The 24,348-nt window shown below is 35.7% G+C and overlaps 1 protein-coding gene across 1 annotated transcript; it reads left to right on the top strand.

Moving 5' to 3' along the window:
• Positions 1–5,535: 5,535 nt before the first annotated feature.
• On the top strand, positions 5,536–23,990 carry LOC117568758 (protein sprouty). Its single transcript, XM_034249592.2, has 2 exons — positions 5,536–7,177; positions 20,399–23,990. The coding sequence occupies exon 2, from the start codon at positions 20,648–20,650 to the stop codon at positions 22,613–22,615; it is 1,968 nt and encodes a 655-aa protein (XP_034105483.1). The 5' UTR covers positions 5,536–7,177; positions 20,399–20,647; the 3' UTR covers positions 22,616–23,990.
• The last annotated feature ends 358 nt before the right edge of the window (positions 23,991–24,348 follow it).

The raw sequence follows: 24,348 nt of genomic DNA, 5'->3' as shown, positions 1-24,348 counted from the left end.
TCTCTCTCTCTGTCTCACTTGCTGTTGTTGTTGTTGTGTTGGCCGAACCGCATTAAATTGGAAGTTTTATGCTTCAGCATAACATAAATCCAATACAAGTTATGCACAATATTTATTTGGTGTATCGAAATTATGAATTTTTACATAGATAAGATCGAGAATCTAATAGGATTTCAAATTACTTTTGTTTATTAATATAAAAACTATGAAGATTGTAAATTAGATATGTGGAATAGGTAGTAAAAATATGCGGCACCAATTTACATAACTCTACGAACAAAATAAAAATATAATACCCAATAAGATATATCTATAAAATTTCAAAAAGATTTATTTATTTATTTTGTATTCATTCGTTTTTTAAGGTTTAATTTATATGCATTGAAATTGTATGTTTTTCATTGAAAATACGACTTAAAAAATTTATATAACTTATTATTACATATATAAAACATTTTGCAGAACTTCAAATTAAACAAAATAGAGTTCCAAAATTGTGTCCAAGAAATAGGAAAAATACATGTTTTATCTTTTTACGGCAATTACCAAAAACTCTCTGATTTTTTCTTTCAATTTTCAAGAATAAAAAATGTTTATTTTTGTTTTTTTTATATAAAAATGGAAAATTTTCTTTTTTATTAAATTTGAATTACAAAAATAACTTTTACTTCATAATCTTTGTTTTAAAGGGAATTTCGTTAGGCTTCATGCTTAAAATAATATTTTTTTGTATTATATTTTGTTTCGTTGGTTTTGTTACGAGAAAACTTAAACTGTTTAAAATCAATTATCATATTAAATTCAGTATTTAATACTATCAAGTGAAATCGACAAACGAAAAATGTTTGACAGTAAAAGTTTGCGTGTTAAACAATTTGCATTTCGTTGTCGACTGACCCAATTCATCAAATTTGAAATTTGTAACCATTTTTGGGGAGGCTGGCAAAAGAATTGTCGAATTGGAAAAACCCAAAATAAGCAAAAAAAAAAAAAAAAAATAAATAAGAGAACTTGTTGTCTACAGTTTTGAGTGGGTAAGAATGGAACTTAAATGAGCCGACGCGTCGGCTAAATCGAATGTCGATTTACATACAAAATATGTATGTATGAATGTAAGTGTATATCTATGTATGTAGGTATGTTTGTACATCTGTCGATTCGCATGTGGAAGTGTCGTAACTAACAGATACCAGATACCAGATTGTCGGCCTGCTGTCAGCCTGCCATCCGCTCCGCCCACATTCATCAGAAGATGTGGGCAACTTATTTACCAAAAACTAAAAGAAGAAAAAAAAGCACAACAAAAAATCTGTCGCAGTTTCATTATGCCCAAAAGATTGTTGAGCGAATGCGTGAATGTGTGTGAGTGTAAAAAGAATTTCCATAAAATTAAGTTTTAATCGTTGACGCGTTGTCTGAATCGGGGGCGACTGCAAGTCTGTCGAAAATCGACCATTATTCACATATCAATGCTAAAAGCAAAAAAAAATTAAAATGAAAAATGCAATTTAAACGCAAACGTTTTTATACAACAACAACACAAATGAACGTGCAAATAAAACACAATAAATATTAATACATTAAATAAAAAAGCAAAGGAAAACACACAGCAATAACAACAACAACAATTTTAAATAATACAAAAGCAGAAAATAAATTTTGTCTTTGCCAGCAGCCCACACGACAGCGGCAGCGACGTCGACAGAGCGGGGCAGCGTCGCTGGCAGCGCAGGCCTCCATTCATTATAATCGGTTTCATTCATAAAAACGACTCTTGGCAAGTGAGTGAGCGAATGTCGCTGACGAATTCGCCGCGTGCGCCTCTCTCGCACTCACGCTCGCTCTCGCGCTCTTTGACTCAAAGCCAACTCGCCCGAGTGGATGCGAATTCGCCTTCGCTGCGCTGTGATTTTCGTTTCGTTCGCTCAAACGAAACGAGTTGAGTCTTGTGGCATTGTGGAGAGGAAGTTTCGAGTGTCGACTGTATATACACACACACATGCAATCGTATGTATGTATGTGTGTGTGTGTGATAGTTACAAATATAGTTATGTGTTTGTATGTAGTGGGTATGTTTAATAAGCCATTTTGATAGTATGCCATAACTACAACTAGACTTCCTTCGGAAAGTTCATTCTAATCTGTGGCATGGCACCCAAGAGTCTATGTCACAAGTCTATATGTATTATTTTACTTTATTTTTCATTTTCATATTTGATTTGATTTTATTTTTCTCAGTTGTTTAGTCGTTATCTGCAACCGATCCGATTTGCCTCTGCTATCTCCCCCCGGTATTTTTTTCCTTTTTTTTTTGAGGCTTGGCTTATTAGACAACAAACAACACTTCACGCTCGCTTTAACTTTTTTTTCTTTCGTCGTTGTCTCCTTTTTGTTGTTGTTGTTGTTGCTGTTTTCAACGCACGTCGCTGTCGACGTCGACTTCGCTGCCTTTTTTTATGTCGAAGCCAAGAAAAGTGCTACTGGTTTTGAGATTTTTAGTTTGAAGTCGTTGCGCACAGTTGCCAACGCGCCGCAGAGTCGTGTATTTTTCTTTTTCATACGGACTGCGCAGAGCACTCGGCAACTCTGCCGAACATCAACATCAACAACAGCAACAGCAACAACATTAACAGCAGCCCAACCAGAGACCAGACAGACAACGTTGAACCAGTCGTTGATGTGTTTGCCTTTCAATATCTTTCACACTGCAGACACTTCACTTGTTTCACATTCTAAAGTCGCTTCGGTCAAGAAGGTGCAAAAGAACTCATTAAACATAGAATCGAAATATGACTAAAAAGAAGAAGGTTTCAACTTTATTTTTAATTTTATTTTTTTTTTATTTTGTTTATTTTTCAAAGAAAATATATCCAACAAAAAAATCTTAAATCTTAAAATCTTAATCTTAATTAATGATTTATAAAGTTTAATGTTTACTTAGCTTTCTAAATAAACATTTTCAAATTGCGAAAATGTAGTTACGATAATATCAGAATATATGTTTTAAAAGATTTCGAATGTTATGGAGAAACATATCTTAAAATAATTACACTTTTTTAGTTTCAGAATCTAAAAGGAAACCTTATTAAATAATAAAAACGAAATATCAATATTAAACTATTTGCGAAACTTTCTTTTTCTATATTTATTTATTTATTAGCTTAATTTTCCACATGAATTGTAGTAGTATTGAACCTTTATAAATTATTAGACACTTAATAATAAGAATTCTTTCAAAAATATAAAACCTGTTTACTTTCATCTATATTTCATGCTCTTATATCAAGTACACATGTACATATTTTTTAGTTGCTATGCAATCCTCAAAAAGAATTAATTTTCGTTCTAAAACAAATATTATAAATATGTTTTGTTATCATATATTTATTTATTATTTACTTTGCAATCATATTAAGAAGAATTTATTTTCATATTAAAATAAACATTATAAAATGAATAATGTGAGTTGTTTGCATGTATATTTTATGCTTTTATTAAAACTACATTGTTCTAAAAATGTGCCAACAAATATTGATCAAAGTCCTACAGCTCTCAATCGACATCATGTGATTGTTTGCTCAGGTGAATGATTTGTACCTGCGCTCTCGCCTGTTGTTAACTTTTCTACTCACACCACACTGGCAGAGCAGCAACAACAACGGCAACAACAACAACGACTTATGCTTACCTCATGCAACATTCAGATACAGATACTTACACACACACTCAGTCAGATACTGACAATCACACACACACACACACTAGCAGAGATACCGACATATACGAACACACACATGCACACTTGGCAGCTGCAGCTATCCATGCATAGGCAACAGCACAACAACAACAAAACGACAGCAACAACATCGCCGTGGTTTTGTAGCTACTTTCGCCTCGCTGTGTGCGTATTTTTCATTCATATTGGCAGCCAACGCGAAACAGACAGAGCAAAGCAAAGCAAAGCCAGCAGCGGCAGAGAAGCAGCAAAGCAGCGCAGCGGCAGAGCAACAAACGCTCATTGAGGCTGATACATTTTTATGGCCGAACGCTAAAAATTCGTTGGTGAAAATATGCAACCGAAGAGATTCATTGAAAAAGATCGACACAAAAATCGAGCAGGAAAAACACGTCGTTGCTTCAGTGTGTGTTGGTGTGTGTGTGTGTTTGGGATTTAGATTTTGAATTGGAATTGCTATTGGTATGCTCTGTCTCCCTCTTACTTACTCGCTGTATAGCGTAGGCTGTTTTGGGGGACACGGCAGGGGGGCGGTTGTTGCTGTTTGCTTTTAAATTTAAATGAATGAAAAAAACTGACATGAATTTTGTCGCAAGTGCCCCCCAACACAGTCCCGTGACGTCCCATCTCCCCCCTCAGTGGCTGTTCGTCGTGCCGTCATCAACAACAACAACAACAAAAACAACGACGACGGCAACGACAACATCAACAACATGGCCGCGGCGAGCGAGCGCGCCTACAAGTTGGCATATTTTCAATTTCCGTTTTTTACACACCAGCAACAACAACAACGACGACGTCGCAGCGAAGCCCCAAACACTAAACAGACACAGCACACACACACTCAGACGAACTCGCAAGCAAGCAGCAAGCACACACACACACACATACAGAGAGCGAAGCGCACACCGACAAAGCTTCGCAGCCCCAAAGCTTATGTTGGCGTCGCTTGCCGGGGACCGGGGCCTGAGCAGGCGAGGGGTCTAACGGGCAACGGGTGGTGACGGTGGCGGTGGCGGCAACGTCCGGTTGGTTTTTAGTACGAAAATTCGTCGTCGTCGTCGCTGTTGTCGCTCTTAGCATAGGCTTCGTGCGCTTTTGAGGCCTGCGAGTGTGTGTGTGTGTGTTTTGTAGTCGCGCTGCATGTGGAACAAGGGCGCTGCGAATTGCGGCGGGAGGGAGGAGGCCAAGAAAGGCCGACCATGTGTTGTCGCCGCCGCCGCCTCACAATGCTTGCTTGCTGGTATACAGTTGTTCACCAAAATCATTTCTACACTCTCACTCAAAGAGCGTAAGCAGCGAGCGAATTCAGTGAGTCAAAGAGCACTTGGCGCTCTCGCTCTCCCACTCTCTCTCTCGCTCGCCTCTCGTAAATGATCAACTCTATCGGTGTGCACGCACACATACACGTATGCAGGCAAGCAAATACATAAGTATACAACACAAACCCAGTGGGATAAAGCGAAACGTGTTTTTGAGAGACAGCAAAAACCTACAAACTTAATAGTTTATATATATAAATCGGCTAAGAATTAAACATACATATATTTAAATAAAACAATACATAATTAATATGCTATAACTCCAACATAAGCGAAATTTATTAAGCAAAATCACTCAGCGAAGGGAGGCGACTGGTCATCGCTGTTGGCAAGCACTCAATTCCCACTGGGTTGGCAACGCACTCACACAGCGACGCGCTCAGCGTGCTCTTTTCGCCGCACACACAATTTCAGAATGAATTGAATTCGCCGCGGACAGCAAAGCAAACGGTTGCCAGTACGTCGCATCGAACTCGGCATTCATTTCGCTTCAAAAACTTTGAGCGTGTACACAGTGCAACGTGAACGGAACGGAGCTGAGCACAGCACAGCAGCGGCTGCCGCGAAGAGTACAATTTTTTTTAGCCTGGCATTATTATTATTCAAAATACAAAATACAACAAAAATTAAAACACACACAATAACCGAAAAACATTTCACATTTGAACAACAAATTTTTGTAACAATTTTTCAAAACACGAACGACGAACCAACCGCAAAAATAATTCGGTTTAACGCAAATTAAATACAAATACAAAATATATATACAAAAAGGAAATTGTGCTAAATATATATAAATATATATATAAATACAGAAAAGTGTGATTGTTTTGAAAATAAATGAGAAATTGCAATTGCAATTGAGAATCTATTTTGGAATTACAAATTTGCTTCCAATGGAAATCATGTGCCTAAAAATGTAAATTGCGCAAAGAAAAATTCGACGTCTATTTAAAAGTCCAACAACAATAGCAACAACACCAACACCAACAACAACAGCAACATCAACAACACCAGCAACAACAACAACAACAACAGCAGCAACAACAACAACAACAAGAAAACAACGAGCACGGCAAAAATATCTAGCGAAAAAAAAACAGCAAAAAAATTCAATTCAAATACAAAACGTGTTAAGCAAAAAATAATACAACAGCAACAACAACAACGACACACGAAATTTGTCTATATAAAATTGCATAAAAATATTTTTTTACTGTAGTGTGTTGTCTCGTAGCGCACACAAATACAGGTACAAAAGCGACACTCACATCTACAGCCGTCGACGTGGCCCTCGCCTCAGTGTGTGTGTGTTTTCGTGTCCGTGTGCTCGTTGATGTGCCTGCGTGTGTTTGTTTGTGTGCGTGCACGCCTGTGCTAGTGTTTGTGTGTTTGTGTGAGCCGCAGTCGCTGTCACCGTCACCGTCAACGTAAACGACGCCGTCGTCGTCGTCGTTGCTGCCATCGCCATCGTTGCCATCGTCGCCATCGCCGTCGTCGTCGTCGTCGCTGCCGCAAACGTTCATTATTATTATTATTATTATATTTTTGGCACGCAAACCTGTAACAGTCGCCTGCTCTGCCAGCGTCAACGTCAACGGCAACAGCGCTGTCAACGTCGCGTTTTGTGTTAATTAAATTTACTTTTGTGAATGAAATGCGAAAAAAACCAGCAAAGCGAATAAAAAATATTTTTTAATATGTACATAAATGCTAAATAAATAACACGAAAAGCAGCAGCAGCCGTCGTATAATAATAATAATACAACACACTCACACTCACAAAAAAAAAGAGAGAGAAGCAAAAATCTACGCGGCCGTCTATTTGTATATTATACATTATATACACACACATATATATATGCGTGTGTCGCGATCGCGAGTAGAATTAAAAGCCACCAAATCAAAGCCACCCAACAAAACCCCGAAAAAAAACACATCTCGGCAAGAATTTGGATTATACGAGTATACGACCAATCGACTCTACGAGTACACACCATTAATCGGATATATAGAATACTATAATCATATATTAAACGATTTTCGATAAATCATCATCACATTCTTTTTACGGATTGGATATTTCTTTTTCATTATCGGATTGCTTTTGAAAATCAATGTAAGTTTCCACTCCCCACCAACAATAACTTTGAATGGTAGATTAAAGATATGTGGCCAACAAAATACCATGTTCTGAGTTTAATCATTTCCCATAAGCGGGTGGCTGGCGTAACCTTCACGCCAAGTCGAGTCAAGTCAAGTCGGGGCAAGTCAAGTCGAGTCTATCAGGAAATGCACAATATGTATTCCATATACGAGTCAAGTCAAGCCAAGTTGAGTCGCGTTGAGTACGAGTCGAGTACTCGTTGAGACATTCATTCTTGGCGATTTGTCGCAGGGTCGTGACAAATGCAAATCTCACTTAATTAGTATACATATTTACGTGTTTATATGCATGTTTATAATTATCACATAGTATTGCATACATATTTACTAGGAAGTATTCACTAAAAGGAAAGGATTGTATTTAATTCAATAAGACAAATGTTTAGATGTTGAATTGTACTTGCTTTCAATATTAACATTGGAATTTCCCCAATAAAGAATAACTACGGAAACTCCATAATTTCTATGTTTATGCATAATTTGTTCGCTTGAAATTGTTTTCCTAAATAAAAAGCTTCGAACTCGTAGAAATTTGATTTATTTTATAATAAAATTTGTGAATGGAATTTCTTAGGAAATGTGCTTAAATATTTCGGGAATTTTTGTTAATTTATATTCTGAAATATTTGAGGAATTATGATTAATCTATGTATGTTGTTAAATATTTTCGGAATTATCGGGAACTTTGACTAATTTATATTCATTAATATTTTCCAAATTTTTCTTAAAATATGTTCTTAAATATTTGGGGATTTTTTGATGAATATTTATTCCTATTTAAATTGCTTCCTGCAAAGATAATATATGTGCAAGTTATTCTTGAAAGTTTCGGGAGCTTTGATTAATTTATGTTCTTAAATATTTCCTAATTTTTTCTTAAATATTTGTGGATTCTTTATGAATATCTAATCCCATTTAAAAAGCTTCCTGTAAAGATAATATATGTGAAAGTGTGCTTAAGGAAATATTTGGATCTTATAATATTCATGGATTCTAAAATAGATTTTAATTTATACAATACTTACTGTTCAAATGCAATCCATAAACGCATGTTCTATAATTACGTAATTTCGAAATCTCGAATATTTATAGAACTTGTAAAATGTTTAACTGTTGTTTGTTGCCTGTCTCGCCCTGATTGAACAGACTGATAGTTTGAACTGAACAAGACAAAAAAAAAAAAAACTATTGTCTATATAGAAAGACATCAGATGGGATTTGAGAGTCGATTGCAATTCGATTCGATCATTCGTTTCGTTTCATTGTTGCCCATATTGCGGGTTGATAAGAATATGAAACGATTATGGAACTTCCATTCAGTAAATTTTGCCACTGCCAGTTGTCTAATCAGTTTTCACTCATTGTTGTCATTTCCCAACGAAATAACAGCACTCTGAACAGCACCTCAATCGAGCACCTGAGCACACGTAAAGTGTTTCAAAGCAAGTTTCGCCTCTACAATAATCTAAAAAAACAACAGAAAGAGAAAAAAACTATAGAATATCACGTGCGGTATTCGGGGTCGGGGCTGCATGCTCCACAAACATGTTGTGGACACCTTTGGGCTAGGCTAAAGAGGTTCTATTTATGGCCCGATTTCGTCATCGATACTTTCTGTTGTTGTGTTGTTGTTGTACTTTTTTCGTTGCATCCGCTCGATAAGCGTTACACTTTCGAATGGCTTTTACTTTCTACTATATTTGTCACTGACACACGCTTATAATAATATCAGAAGGAGCTCTAAGAACGTAGCCCCGAGGTGCCAACATACGACACCACACTTTGTAGGAGGGTGGGGCAACTGGGGGGAAGAGCTGGAGGGAGGCGGGGGGTGCCAACGGAAACGTATCGCGAGAGTTCGAGAGTCCGAAAATAAATGAAGAGGCGTAAAAACTTTTTTTTTCTTTTTTGTTCAACCGATAAGTTTTGTTTGTGGGAATGTTAACATTTTGTTGTTGCTTCTTCGTTTGGTTTATTTTGTTTTTCTTTCTCTCTCTCGTTGTTGTTGTTGTTGTTGTTGTATTTTTTATTTGATCGATGGCCTCTGCGTTCCACATACGATTACGATTACTTGTCGAGCGTTCTTTTTGGCTCGTGACTGCATTTTTCTCTTCTTCGCTTTTTTTTTTTTGGAAATGAATTTTGATTTCGATCTGATATGTTTGATATATTTTTTGTTTGCTTTTGCTTTCCTCTACGCTTCTGATAATCAGTTTCCACTCCCTTTACCCTTTATTCCCTTCCACCATCGAGTGACCACATTAAAAAAATAGTATTTTGCATTAGTTTTGTTTTTTATCACTTTGGCATTAAATTGTATTGAAATTTATTTGACATACAGCAAATACATTTATTTATGTCATAGCCAAAAATACTTGTATACAAAAAATTCATTCATGAGCGTGTCGAGCACACTCACACACACATAAATATAAATAAATTATATATTTATTTTTTGATTAGCCAAATAAATATGAACAACAAGAACAACAACAAGTTGGCATTCTAAGTATTAGCCAAACATTCTCTGAAATCTAACAATCTCGTTGATGACGCAGAATATACGAAAACATAGCCAATGAGCTACTACATACATACATGATTTGCCTCAAAGCTAGCTGCTTGCTACTTGCTGCCACATCTGCGGCATCTCGTGGCAATTGGGGGCAACAACGGGGCAAACTCAGGCAGCGAACATACGCAAATTCAGAAAGCAAAGCAAAGGCAAAGCCAAAATTAAATTACACACATGTATTACTAATACTAGAAGTGGAATAGAAATGAGCAAAATACACAAATCTAGATAAATAACAATAACAATTATAGAGGTAACTTTAACTAATTAGAATATCAAGACTGTGAATTGAGATACATTTGTATCTTTAAGTATATTTGAATACTTCAAAATAAGAAATGAGAATAACAATAACAATTATACAGGCAACTTTAACTAATTAGAATATCAAGATACAGAATTCAGATACTTAATGCTTGAGATACATTTGTATCTTTAACTATATTTGAATGTTTCTTATTTATTGGTTATTCAATGATAACTGATCATATCTTCAAGATCAGAAATATCAAAATATAATATTCAATTAAGTTTTGAGAAGGAAACTGAAGAAGTCAACGGAACTTACTCAAACATTTTCTATATCTAAAGATGTTCATTGACTCCACTTTAAAGCAAAGAATCTCTTAATAGTAAATCTTAAACTTTTTGCTCAAATACCGATCTATACATAGATATATATTTCCCCTATTTATATGCACATATCAATATGTAAGTAGACGAATAATTTGCTTTGACGAAAACGCTGAATTTCTGCGGCTTTTTGCGCTGCCAGCAAAGCGAAACGCCAAAGTGAAAAGCCAAGGAAAGAGCAGAAAAACAAAAACAAATGAGAGAGAAACAAAATAATAAATACATATTAAAAACGAAAAACGAAAAGAAAGAAAAAAGAGAAGCAGGCAGCACAAAAAAAAAAAAAAAAACCGAAAAAGTCTGAAAACATTTTATGCCGCAAGCAAACATGTGATTTTAATTATTTTTGTCGTCGCAAAATTGTTATTTTTGAAAATTATAATTTTTAAAAATAACCGCAACAACAAGAAGAACAACAAGAACAACTACTGTAGGGCAATGCAATGTATGATGATGATGAAATGAATGACACTCTTTGCTTAAAGACTATTTTGCTATTCAGTTCAGTTTAGTTAAGTTCATTTCGCTTCAGTTTAGTTGACTTCAACAAATTGTGTTCAGAGATTGTAAATAAAGTTGGTGTCAAGTCAGCATTTACTTTGTTTACAAAGCTGATAACTTCTAGAATAATATCAGTTCTATATATATTCTATTCTATTTTGTTTTCTTACTATATGTGATGATCAAGAAGTTTACCAATTTATTAAAGTATTTTTTTGAGGAAAAACTTTGTTTTCATTATGTCTTTGATTATACTTTGTGAATATATTATAAAAGGTTTCAATTTGGAAATGTTTGTCAATGAAATTTATCTTTTATATTCTTTTTAAAGACATAAGCCTATAGTATATTGCTTAATATTCCAATTTATAGATAGAATATGTTTATTATTATAATCTTTTCAAAACATAATTATATTCCAACTTTCTTAAATAAAGTATTTGATATACTAAATTTGTCATTATATGACTATTTTTAAAAATTCTTTGTGAAACCACTTTTTATTTCATTTTCAACACAAACCGTCAAATATTTTAGATTTTATATTCCTTTAAATTCAATTTTATAGCTAGAAATTACATTACATATGCATGTAGATCATAAATCATTTTTATAGATACGCAAATACTAAATAAACTATTCGAAAATCAAATAAATTTCGAATACTAATCCCGATTCGAAACTTGAAAACAAAAAAAATGAAGCAAAACTTAATATATTATGCTGAGCACATTCTGGACCCCAACCATTGGAATGCCTTTTAAAATGTAATTCATTTCCATTGCCCAAGCTACGAATAGTGGTGAAGGGGAGAGGGGGGGGAATTGCTCCTTCCGCTTGTTAGTTTTCGCATGCCTCGCAGCAGTTCTCGTAAGCAGTTCCCCAATTGCTGACCACCCAAATGGTTGTCGTCGAGAAGCGCATACAAAATGCTCATTAATCGAGCGCCATTGAATCTATAATATATATAGACGACACAGCAGAGATATATGTATGTGTATATGTACATATATATACATAATCGAGTCGTATATAAACAAATGTCGTCAATGAAATGGATAGAAATAAATATGAATGCGAGTGAGTGTGAGTGAAAGAGAGAGAGTGAGTATTCGTATGACGCTCAAAGCTGTCAAAGCTGAATGACTGAATGGCGAGCTTTGATGTCCGACAGTCGAGCTAAGTTAAGCTCGATCTTGGTCAGCTGTAGTTGAAGAAGAAGCAGCAGCGAATCCTTAAAGTAGGACTTGAGACGAGCCCACGCTGAGCAAAGCCTCAAAGCAGACACTTTAAGCGACACTTAGCTCTACACAGGCAGCATATAGAAATAGGAGAGGAAGAGAGCAGAGTGTAAGTTGGAGTGGGCGTGCTTGTGGGCGCTGGGCAAGTGCTGGGCGTGGTGGCTGCTATTGCTGGCAACGTTGTTGTTGTTGTGCTTGCCAAAAAGTGTGGCTAAAAATAGCAAAGCACAGACAGTCAAGTGTTTTCTGACTCGCTTCAATCTCCCCCCAAACAGTCTCTACTCTCCATACTCTACACATACTGCCTCGCTCTCTCTCTCTCCCTCTCTCTCTCTCTCTCACTTAGCGTGCGTGTGTGTGTGTTAGTGTGAGTGCGTCCTCAAGTCACGCGCCTGTTTCTATGCTTTGATAAACTTTTGCCCGCTCAGCTGTTTGTGTCTGCACATAAGTGTGTGCGTGTGTAGGAGTGTACGTGTGGTGTGTACTTGAGGGCAAGTTAAGGCGGGTCAGGTTGATGTACACACATACATACATACATACATATATACATTTTTCGGGTGGTTGCTGTCGCTCTTTGAGCCCCACACAATCCTGTCATTGTCTGCCTGATGTTGTTGCTATTGTTGTCTCGCTCTCTCACGCCGCTGCTTGTTGTTATTGTCACGTTAGCCGTAGTTGTTGTCCCTCTTGTTGTTGTTGTTGCTATTTTGGTATCATTTGGCGTTCTATAAAAGTGGGCAAAATTAATGTATGTAGAGACGACAGACGTGCTGGCGTTTTGCCTTTTTCCTTTTGCACGTGTGTGCGTGTATGAGTGAGTAAGTGTCTACGTGTGTGTGTGAGTCATTGACGTCATCATCAGCATGTCATGAATTTCGCTTATTTCATTTTGGTTGGCGTATTTCTGCTTCTTCTTCGTTCGCTTTTTTTTTGGGCAAGCCAATGAACATTGTTGTCTATGCTGATGTCTTTGCCCCCCACCCCTTCTCCTCTTTCCCAGCCAGCTGTCGCCATCGCAGTCGACTGCGACGCTAGCAGCGCTGCGTGGGCGTTGCGCGTGTAAGGATGTGACCGGAATTTTTGAGCAGCACACGAAAATTAGATATAGAAAATTATGTGTATGCCCCCTTTACCTCTCTCTCTCTCTCTCTCTCTCCCTCTGTCGCTCTCTCTTTTGCACGCACTGTTTGTCTATGGCTCTGTTAGTGTTCAGATCTGTTCTTTTTTTTTTGTTTTGGAGGCAGCTGGCAAATTGTGGGCGTTGCTGGTAAGAAGAAGAAGGAGAGAAGAAGAAGGTTTAAAATAAATATGGAATTAACGTGTACGGAATATAATATGAATAGAGCTGCCCAGCAACAACAACTACGAAAAAGGGCTCGAGGAACAAAAAGGACCAAGATTTTGCATCTCAGTTTTAACAGTTAGATGGTTAATGAATGAAGCTGTGAATACGATTTAAAGAATGTCGTGCAATATTATACTCCAGAAATCCAAAATGCTTAACGCTATTTCTGTCATTAATACGATATTTCTTTTTATTGCCAGTCAAAATTTGAAGTCAAGAATGAAATCGTAAATAATATAATATTGAATAGTATTTATATTATATTTTAAGATATATTACTTAGATTTTTTGACCACCGATAAATATCATTTCTGGAATAGGTGAAACTAAATAAACGAAAATCAGAAAATATATAAGTTATTAGAGGTAGAGGTATAATCTTGGTATTATTAATGAATACTCCAAGCAAAAATACAATTTCCTTATATTGGTTATCTTTTATTCACTTTCGAATTGATAGTAAGCATTATACTAAATAAATATTACTATCTCAAAGCCCACATAAACAGTCAAAAGAATAAAATTCCTTTCTTTTTAACCAAATTTGATATTTTTATTTTTCAATTATAAATCTTTAAGACTATAGATTATAATTTAAATGAATTTAAGAAAGAAAAATATATTTTTTGTAATAAATGTAAATATTTGAGAACAAAGATAGTAATTTAAAGAAATTTTAAGGTAGGTTTTTTTATATTGATCATAAAAAAAATCGTTAAATCTTTTTGAAACCTTGCCTGCATAATTAGTAAATTTCTCAATGATAACTCAAGTCCATCCACCTTAAAATTTGTATCTGCTGTGCTCTAAACTAGTCTTTTTACAAAAGATAAATATATATCTGGTTATTTTGTTTCCTGCTGTTTTGCTTGGCTTCGAAATTTCCCCCTTTTTTCATAGACAACAGAGCAGAGAGCAACAGACTGACAACATGAACATTTTGAATGAAAATTTGTAAAAACATCTGTTGCATAGCGAGGGTAACTACTTAAAAGGTTTGTTTTGTTGTTGTTGCTGTTGTTGTTGGGAAAAGGTGTGCAGCAACAACAATGAAACAGCACTTACGCACAAGCTGATGTTGCAGCTTCCTTTTTGGCTGCCACTTAACTGTAACTCACTTTAGTCATTAAACCAGAGAAAGAGAGAGAGAGAGAGAGGGATTCTACCTGAAATCTAGCTACCTACTGTCGAGTGTTGAATGCACCAGCTGACGCACACACTCTAAAAGATACACAGATACAAACATAAATACACATACAAATGCAGTTGCAGCTACATAAGGTAGAGATACAGATACATCTGGCTAGAAAATTGTAAGACGACGACGACGACGAAGACGACAATCAGTGCAAGAAAATCTTGAGGTCGATCATCTGTAGTTTATGGGCTTCCTTCGTCTTCGCAGTCTCATTCAGGCAGCAACAAACACAAACAACAACAACAAGTTTTGTTGCCCAACTCAGCCTCATTTGATGGTGATTTGATCTTTTTCTCTCTCTCTCTCTCTCTCTCTCTCTCTCTCTCTGTCTTTTCGTCTCCAAGCCAAGTTAGCTTCAATGATTACTATAAAAAAAAGTAAAGAATACAAAACAAAATGAACAAAGAAGCAGCAAACATGATCATGATCATGATCATCAGCAGCATCATTATCAGTGGAAGGCTGGAAGACTGGAAGACAGACCCTACAGCTGCGCATGCGTGTGTCTCACTCTCTAGCCATCTCTTTTTATCTCTTTCTGTTTCTTGCTTCTGCTTCTTCTTCTTCTTGTTTGCCACATGTGCTGCTCATTTGCTTTGAAAACTATTAGCTGCCCTTTGCTGCAAATCCACAACATATGGCCTTTTAGACTACTTGTGTCTGCTTTTCAGTTCAGTTCAGTTTTCAGTTTCCAGTTGCTGTCCGTCTGTCCGTCCGTCCGTCTGTCTGTCCGTCTGTCACTGTCGAGCATTTAAATAGTTTAATGATCTCTGCTGCGGCTGTGGCAATGATGATGTTCTGCTTCTCTCTCTCTCTCTCACTCTCTTAGTTGTCTTTCATTGATTTCCCTTCCACTTCATTCACTTCACTCTCTCTCTCTCTCTTTTCTCCTTTTTTTTTGCCACTTCTTTGCAGTCATTAGTGTTTCCTGTGTAGGTTTTTCATTTGTCGCTGCTCGAGCTGTATTTTTAGCCACTTCCAACTGCATTTTCCCCCACTGTACTCAAAAATATGCCAACTCTGATTTAAATGCATTAATTTACTTACATTTATAGTAAGCACGCTTTATATATAGTCAGCGCTCTCTCTCTCTCTTTCTCTTTCTCTCTGACTATTTTATTGACTGATCAGCACATATTTTTGATTGCAAGTGCAAATGGCGTTAACTAGACGCATTTCCTTTTTGTATTTATACTAATTTATTACAGTCTCGTTTTTCTTATATTTGTTAATGCAGCTTCCCACTTGTCGTTTTATTAAGCTAAATGTTCATAATGTTCCATTAATTATTGCTTATAAATATGAGCATTAAATTCGTTCGTTCGTGTTCGTTTTTTTTATGTTTTGTTTTTATGATAATTGGGTCATGCTGACATTTCTTTTGCGGCAATTAATTAAATATATATAAATGGCAACGGGGCGCGCCCTCTTAAGCTGCCTTCCCTCCCTACCTCCCTCCCCTCTTTAAGCCACATTCTGGGCCCTCAAAGTGACCGGCTTATTAGCCAACAAACGAGTCAAGAGAGAACTGAACACAAAAAAAAAAGAAAAACCTGTTTGCATTTGATTTTTTTTGTTCTTTTTTGCCTGCGTTTATTTTTACAAGTTTTAAAGCGCAATGCTCTGTTCTTGTTCTTGTTGGTTTGCCTTAAATAATTTTTGTTTTTTCTTCTTGTTGTTGTTTGTTGTTGAATTGAAACACTTGTTTGTGCTAACAAACGGCAAACAAGCAACAACAACAAAGAAAATTAAAATACAAATACAAATTCAGGCAGCAAAATTTCGTCGAATCCGTTTTTGAATCGGTTTCAATGAAGACAACAAAACGTTGACACCAACGTCACAGACGTCGACGGAGGCAGCGACTGCGACGTCGACTGCGACTGCGACTGCGACTGCGACTTGTGACTTGTTTTGTGGCGCCCGCAACGCCAAGTTCACTTATTAATGAAAACGTTTCAAATTCGAATACGCTTTGAATGAACAGCAACAGAAACAGCAACAATGTTAAAAATAAAATGCGCTATGTACTTAAAAAATTGGCAGCACTTTTTCACTACACTGTGCTCCAAGGTCAAAGTTTGCCAGCGTTCAAAAAAAAAAGAAAAAATAAAAATAAAAATGCCAAATCAAAATGAAGCAACAGAAACAACAACAACACTTGAGTTCTCGCAGCAATTAAAAATAAGAAAAATCTTTTTAAATTACGTGATGCTATTGTTGTTGTTGTTCCGCTGTGCCAATTAATTTAAGAATGAAATCGAAAATCTTGGCATTGCGTGTTTTATTTTTTGTATGCTTCGTTTTTAATGTTTATGTTTATGCATCATCAAAATACATTAAATAAATAAACTATTCTATTGCTTTTTTCTGTTTTTTTTTTGGCTAATTTGTTAATGCAATTAATTTGTTTAATAACTCTATTAGAATTAACATATTTAATTTCGTTTTGAATAATTATTCATTGTGTGTTTTTTTGGGGGCATTCTGAGCGTTGTTTATTTTTATTAGGAACGAGCAAACAAATTGTTAATAAATTACTGAATAATTTGATAATTCTCTGACAATAACATGCTCGTAAAATTATAAATTTCAAAATGAAAGAAAAACGCAAAAATCAAACGAAAAGACTCAAATCACGTTTACAGCAAAACACACAGAAAAATGTATTTCTCTTTTTTTTTTCTTCTTATTGGCAATCAGCAAAGATCTGCCACAGCTGCCCCTCCTCTCCCCTCCTTCCCCTCGCCACCTCTCTCTGAATAGCCATTCCTCATCTGTTGGCTGTTTATTTCGATTTTGTTTTTCTCAATTGTGGTCATTCTCGAAAATTGTTTTTGAGTACCGGACATGACGTCAATAAGTGGGCGTTTGTGTTAATTTTTATACCATCGCAACACACACACAAACACATATATATGTATCTGTATCTATATACGATTTAGCTATACGCTACTTATGTAAAGGTGAATCTATAAAGATCCATTTAGAACAGTTGTTGTGCTCATTTCGTTGGCTATTTTGTAAGCTGCAAATTTATGAATAATAGCAGTAATAATAATAATACTAATAATTGTGCTTCTTCTCTTTCTTTTTTATCGACAATATAAACATAGATATAGTAGAATATATATATATTGTGTAGATATAATCGAGCAAGCGAGGCGATCGCACATCGCATTTTGTTTCTCGCTCTTTTATTGAGGCTTATTAATTTCCTGTATTTCCTTATTTGTGACTCGTGCCACGGGTTTAATTATGTGTAAACATATACAATCATATCTCAATTTATCTACACACACACACACACACAGATATATAGGCATTCACATACACATCATCCGCAGTAGTTTTCCAGAAGCAATGCGAATAAAGTGAGCGTCAAATAATGTAGCAAATGAAAATTATAAAAAAAATATAGAAAACGTGCTAATAAGTAAAATATAGTTATTCAGCGATAATGTGTGTAAAAAGTGGAGGAATTATAAATAATAATAGCTGATCAGTAATTATGTGCATAAAAGAAAAAGAAAAGAAATTATAGTTGTAAGAATTATAAATAATAACAGCTAACTAGCGATGTGCATAAAAGTTTATAATTTATAAGAAAATGATTTAGTAAAAGTAAATCATTTATCAATGAAAAATGCATTTAGAAATACAAAAGAATTAGGAGAATGAGTATTTAGGAATGCATTTAGGAATTCTGATTATTAAATTCTAGCAATGTTTTGTAGAATAATGTTTAAGAACTTAGTTTCGTATAGAAATTGTAAGTTGAACAAGTAAAAAAAAAATATTTAACAAATAAAAGTAAATTATAAAATATTTATTGTGAAATTTGAGATTGAGAAAATAGAATAATATTAGAAGAATAATAAATAATTATTTTTCCGAGATTTTGTTAATTAATTTCAGTTATCTATTGTAGAAAAGGAATCTAGTTTAGAATAAAAGAAATTTAGAAAGAAAAAACTGTTTTAAAATAATAATATAAGAATAATAATAAATTTGTTCATTAATTTCTGATGTAATTTATAGAGAAGTGCTTAATGGTCCAGTCTAGCAATAAAGAGATGTATTTAGAAATGAAAAAATAGTTTAAAAAATAAAGAAAAACAATATAAAAAGAAAATTCTAATATTTATTTAGAATTTATAAATGGAAAAATTGTTTCAAAAGTAAAGATTTAAAAAAGAATAATCTTATATTTATTCAGAAATTGCGCCCATCAAAATAATAGTTATTATTTTTTAGTTGAAAAAGTGCTTAGCTAGTTTAGTATTACGCTGAAGTTTATTGTAGTTTCATCTTGGCGAGACTTTGGTACACATTTCTAGCTTAAATTCGAGAGAACTCGACACATAGAACATGATACTCGTAGCCCTTAACATAAACATAACCCAGTTGAGTTTTTTAGCTCTCTTTTTTTTTCTTTTGGTTAACTTACAATTAGGCAACGCATTAGAGACATAATCTGGAGCATATCAAGTGCGCAGGGCCACGAATTCGAGTGAATTTCAAATGTTTAGAGACATTTGAAAGCGTCATTAAAACGAACTTGAAATAAAACTAAAAAAAACACCGAGAAAATAATGAAGAGGACTGACGTTAAGAGAAATACCTCGTAAATAAGAAAAATTAAGTAATTGTAAATAATTATATTATTAAAAAATAATGAAAAACTTCTTAATAAAACTAAAATGAATTAATAAATAATACTAAACAATTACAATAATAAAATTAAATTGAAATAAAACGATTAAAAATCTAATAAAGTAAAATAAACTATAAACAATAAAATAAAAAAAGAAACCAAGCCTCTAAATATTATAAATAATATATTAAATAAATAATAAAATTAAAACTAATTTGTCTATAAAGTTTAGATAGTTCTCTGAATTATTTTGTCTATTATAAGCTGACACCTCCCTTGGACGGACAAGTTTTACGATGAGTTTTCACTGTAAATCGAGTTAATAGCATATGCACTTCAATAAAAAATGATATTAAACTTAAAAATAAAACAACTTAGTGAGCAAAGTTTTATAAAAGTGCCAGGATACAACTAAATTTTAAATGAAAATAAATATTAAAATAATAAATAAATAGTAAAATTAATTCAATAATAGAATAGCAATAGAAAATTAAAAATATTAAATGACATTCAGTAATAATAAATTTGCAATATAAAATAAAAATACAGTTGAGCAAACTAATATACCCCATTTGCAGTGTCTTTCGATTGCGTAGTATGAAAAAAGCTTTGCATTATGTTTACACAAAAGTCACGCCAAAGATTTCGACCTTCTTCTTGGGCGTTGAGCTGACCAAACTTAATGTTCTTCTCGATGTTGTTGTAGATGTTGTTGTTGTTGTTTAGCATTGTTGTTGTTGCTTAGCGTTGTTGTTTTGTTGCCTGCTTTTTATGGCAGCGCGCGAAATTAATTACAAACAATGAAATGTACTCGCATCGCATCGCTTCGCATCGCATATGAAGCAAAAGTTTTATATTTAAACTAGAGTAATAACAATAATAACAAATAACAAGATAATTTTAAGGGGAGCAAGGGACGAGGAAGAAGAAGAGGAGAAACATTGTACGTGCCATTTGAAGGCAGTTGCAGATAAATGCAAAAATTAAACTAAATATTAAATATGTATTTCTTTTTTCTTTGCAGAAAGCAATCGAAGCTGCGCTGGGACACCAACAACAACGACATTAAGAAAGGAATTCAAGGCAATTGTCAGAACGTGCTAGGATGAAGGCAAATCGAGCTGAATTCGGGCACAGCAATTACCGAGGGCAACAACAACAACAGAGCAGCAACAGCAGCAGCCAGAGTCAGAGCCAAGAGATCAACAATTATTATTGAGGCGCTGCCTGTGAGTGCGGAGTTGAGTTTTAAGTTGATTGGTTACAACGATACATGGATCGCAGAAATGGCGGCGATCCCTTGGCGCCACCCCGGCCCCCAAAGCTACTACCGCGTGTGCATCGACCAAGGGCGCCGGAGCCAACAGCGTTAAGTAGCGAAAACAACAACAGCAGCAGCAGCAGTAGCAACATCAGCAACATCAATCAGCAACATCCTAGTATTACAGCAGCAAGTGCAACAACTAGCAACAACCTGAGCAACCTAAACAACCTAAACAACCTAAACAACCTGAACAACAACCTAAACAACAACAACAACATTATATCGATAATACCCGCTACGGCCGACATTGACGACTATCAGATACATCATCTGACATTTCTGCCCCAGCGACCAAGCAGCCTCAGTCGCAACAGCAGCAACGCATCGTCATCGACAGCGACGGCGAACAGCAGCAACGGCAGCACATCGAGTTTCACGCGACGTCGTCCGCCGGCGCCAACGCCCACGTTGCTCAACATAAGCACGGCAGCAACCACAACAGCAACGAGCAACAGCAACAACTCGAGTTACAACTCGAACATCAGCAACAACAGCAACTTCCTTAGTCATTTCCAAAGCGCTGAGCCGGCGTTAGCGTTAACGTTAACGGGTCAGCCGCCCGCCTCCCCCGTCACGCTGGCGCAACCGCGACCCGAATGCGAAAGGCTGACGAATGAGTATGTGGATACGCCGCTGCAGCATGCAACACGGGCCCAACATCCGGCTGGCCAGCAGGACAATGGTCAAACGACGACGCATCATTTGCTGTTGCTGCCACAGCGACAACAGCATCAGCATCAGCAGCAGACGGCATCAGCAACACATTCGATAGGCAACAATCGTTTGGCGGCAACAGCAGCAGCTGCTGGCTCGGCTGCTGCAGCAGCAACCACAACGACGGTCGATGGCACCGATGGCTTATTACATTCTACGCATTTGCACACAATTCCTCCCGCGCAGCAGCAACATCATCCACATCATCATCAGCAACATCATCTGCATACACATCTTTTAAATGGTCAGACCAAAGCACCCGCCTCCAATAATTTTGCGTCACAAGCGCCGCCAGCGCCGCCTCGCAACGGACTGAGCTTTGCTGCCGCTGCAACCACAGCAGCAGCAGCAGCAACGGCAACGGCAACCACACAGCCCATCACGCAAGCAATCACCAAGCAACCAAGCAACAACAGCAACAGCAACAGCAGCAAGGAGCACATGCATGCACTCGAAGAGTTGCTGCAACAGCAACAACACCATCAACAGCAGCAACATCAACAGCTGCCGGGCAGCGGCGGCCAATTGGGCGCCTCAATTGTGCTCGGCGGTGATCCGTCGCTGCTCAATCCGATCGTGTGTCCCCGTTGCGGCCACTGTCGCTGCGAGCAATGCCAGAGTCCGCGTCCGTTGCCCCAGACGTGGGTGTGCAACAAGACGTGTTTGTGCAGCGCCGAGTCGATCATCGACTACGCCTCGTGTCTGTGCTGCGCCAAGGCGTTGTTCTATCACTGTGCCCGCGACAACGACATGGATTGCGACGATGGCACTGGGACGCCGTGTGTCGACAATCCCTGCTCCTGTGGTCCTTATAAGCGCACCCAACGTTGGGGCTGGCTGGGAGCATTGTCCATTGTGCTGCCCTGCCTCTGGTGCTATTGGCCGATGCGGGGTTGCATCAAGCTCTGCGAGAAGTGTTACGCACGCTTTGCTGGGCGTGGCTGTCGCTGTCAGCTGGGCGGAGGCGTTGGCACCGGGATTGCTGGCAACGGACTTGGTGGCAACAGCATGTTGCCCATTGTGCCGCTGGGTGGCAATCCCAACGGCTTGACTGGCGGTGTGGCAAATGGGGCACAGAACGGTGGCATGCCACTCTCGGTGGGCAAGGGCTTCGAGCATGGCTGCAGTGCAGCAAGTCGCATTCTCCGCAAGGGAGATCTGACGCCAGAGAAGCGTTTGCTCGACTCCAGTCCGGATTACTAAAACTCCGTTTGCGTTTGCGTTTTCGTCTCGAAGAAAACGCTTCACAAGCGAAAATGTCTATAAAAACATACATACATACAACATATATGCGAAAAGAAATATTAAATGTATGACTTAAAGATACGTATATGCCGAAAAAATATGAAGAAAAACACAACAAAATATTTAATATATGATTTAATATACAACACACACAAAAAAACATGTTTAATGTATGAGAAACAAAACAAAAAAAAATGATAAAACTGAAAAAAGAAAAAATAAATAACCAAAGACTGCAAACAGATAATTATTAATTATTAGAAATGTTATTTAAAAAATAATTTTCGCTTAATTTAAATAAAACAAAAAAAAAACATAAATAATTAATGAATGAGCAACTGAAACGAGCGACACCAACAACAAAAAAAAAAACAACAAGAACAAGAGGAACAACAAACATTTCTTTTCGAACGATTTTTTCCATTATTTTTGTATTGTTTCCTTCCTTTTTTATGTTTTTTTTTTCATGTAATTTATTTCTGTTTTTTATTTTATTGCAAATAAATACGATTCCATTTGAAATAGTTTTGATTTTTGATGCGTAAAGTAAACTTTGATTTTCTCTAGCAAAATTTTTCGATAAATATTTGTGCGATAAAAACTTATTGCAAGTCACAAAACAAAAAAAAAAAAAAATTACTGAGAAAAACTAACTAAACCAGTCCATTTTCGATGTTGTAGAACAAGTAATTAGACAAATTTTTGCACAATTTATTGTACGAATTTAAATGGGTAAATATTATGTTTGAGAAACTACAAATTACAGCAAAAATTACAAAAGTAGATGAGTCTAAATGTGCTTATAAATAAATAAACTTACATATATATGGAAATCTAAAGTCAGTTGGCCATAAAAAAGTTTACTTTACTACAGGAAATTAAGCGACAACAACTGATAACATACTTTTAAATACTAAAATAAAATGTAAAAGAATGAAAATTAATTTCTTATAAATGTATTTTATATGAGACAAATTGTTATCGTTTTTTTTTTCTATTGTAAAAATAAATTCCCCCCAAGCATGGATTGTAAATAAATTACACTAAAAAGAAATGAAACACCAATACAAAATGCAAGAAAAATTCCAAATATACATGAAAAATAAATAAAGGAAAACAAACATATACTATCTATAAATATAGAAAAGCCAAACTACATCTTACAAAACTTAACTAAAACAAAATATGCAGCAAAATCAATTTTATATAAGTACAGAACTAAAGAATATCTATGAGAAAACCCGATTAGCAAAAAGCGAAATAAATTTCTAAAAAAAAAAAATAAATAAAAATAAAACATAAATGATGTTGAAAAGAAAACAGAAACATTTTACCATATGTTATAAATGTATATGTAATATGTAAGCTAATAGCTTAGTAATAATAATAAACAAAACAAAAATGTACGTATGCTTAAATCCTAACTATTAAACAAAAAACACACACATACATACATGAAAAACCAACTAAAAGAAAAAAACTCCTTAACTATAGCAGAGAAAAAGAAAAGAAAAATTGCAAACAATAAAAAAATGGAATATTAAGTAAAAAACGATTAGTATTTAAGGCACTATACATACAAGTACATACAAACAAGCTATACATAAAGAATATTTATTTTATTTGTACATTTTAATATAATTAAATAAAACTGAGAAGTCGATGGATGATGTCGAGATGAAGATGGAGGA

The sequence above is a fragment of the Drosophila albomicans genome, chromosome 3, assembly GCF_009650485.2.
Source record: "Drosophila albomicans strain 15112-1751.03 chromosome 3, ASM965048v2, whole genome shotgun sequence".
NCBI lineage: Eukaryota > Metazoa > Arthropoda > Insecta > Diptera > Drosophilidae > Drosophila > Drosophila albomicans.
This window is presented reverse-complemented; position numbering and strand designations above follow the sequence as displayed.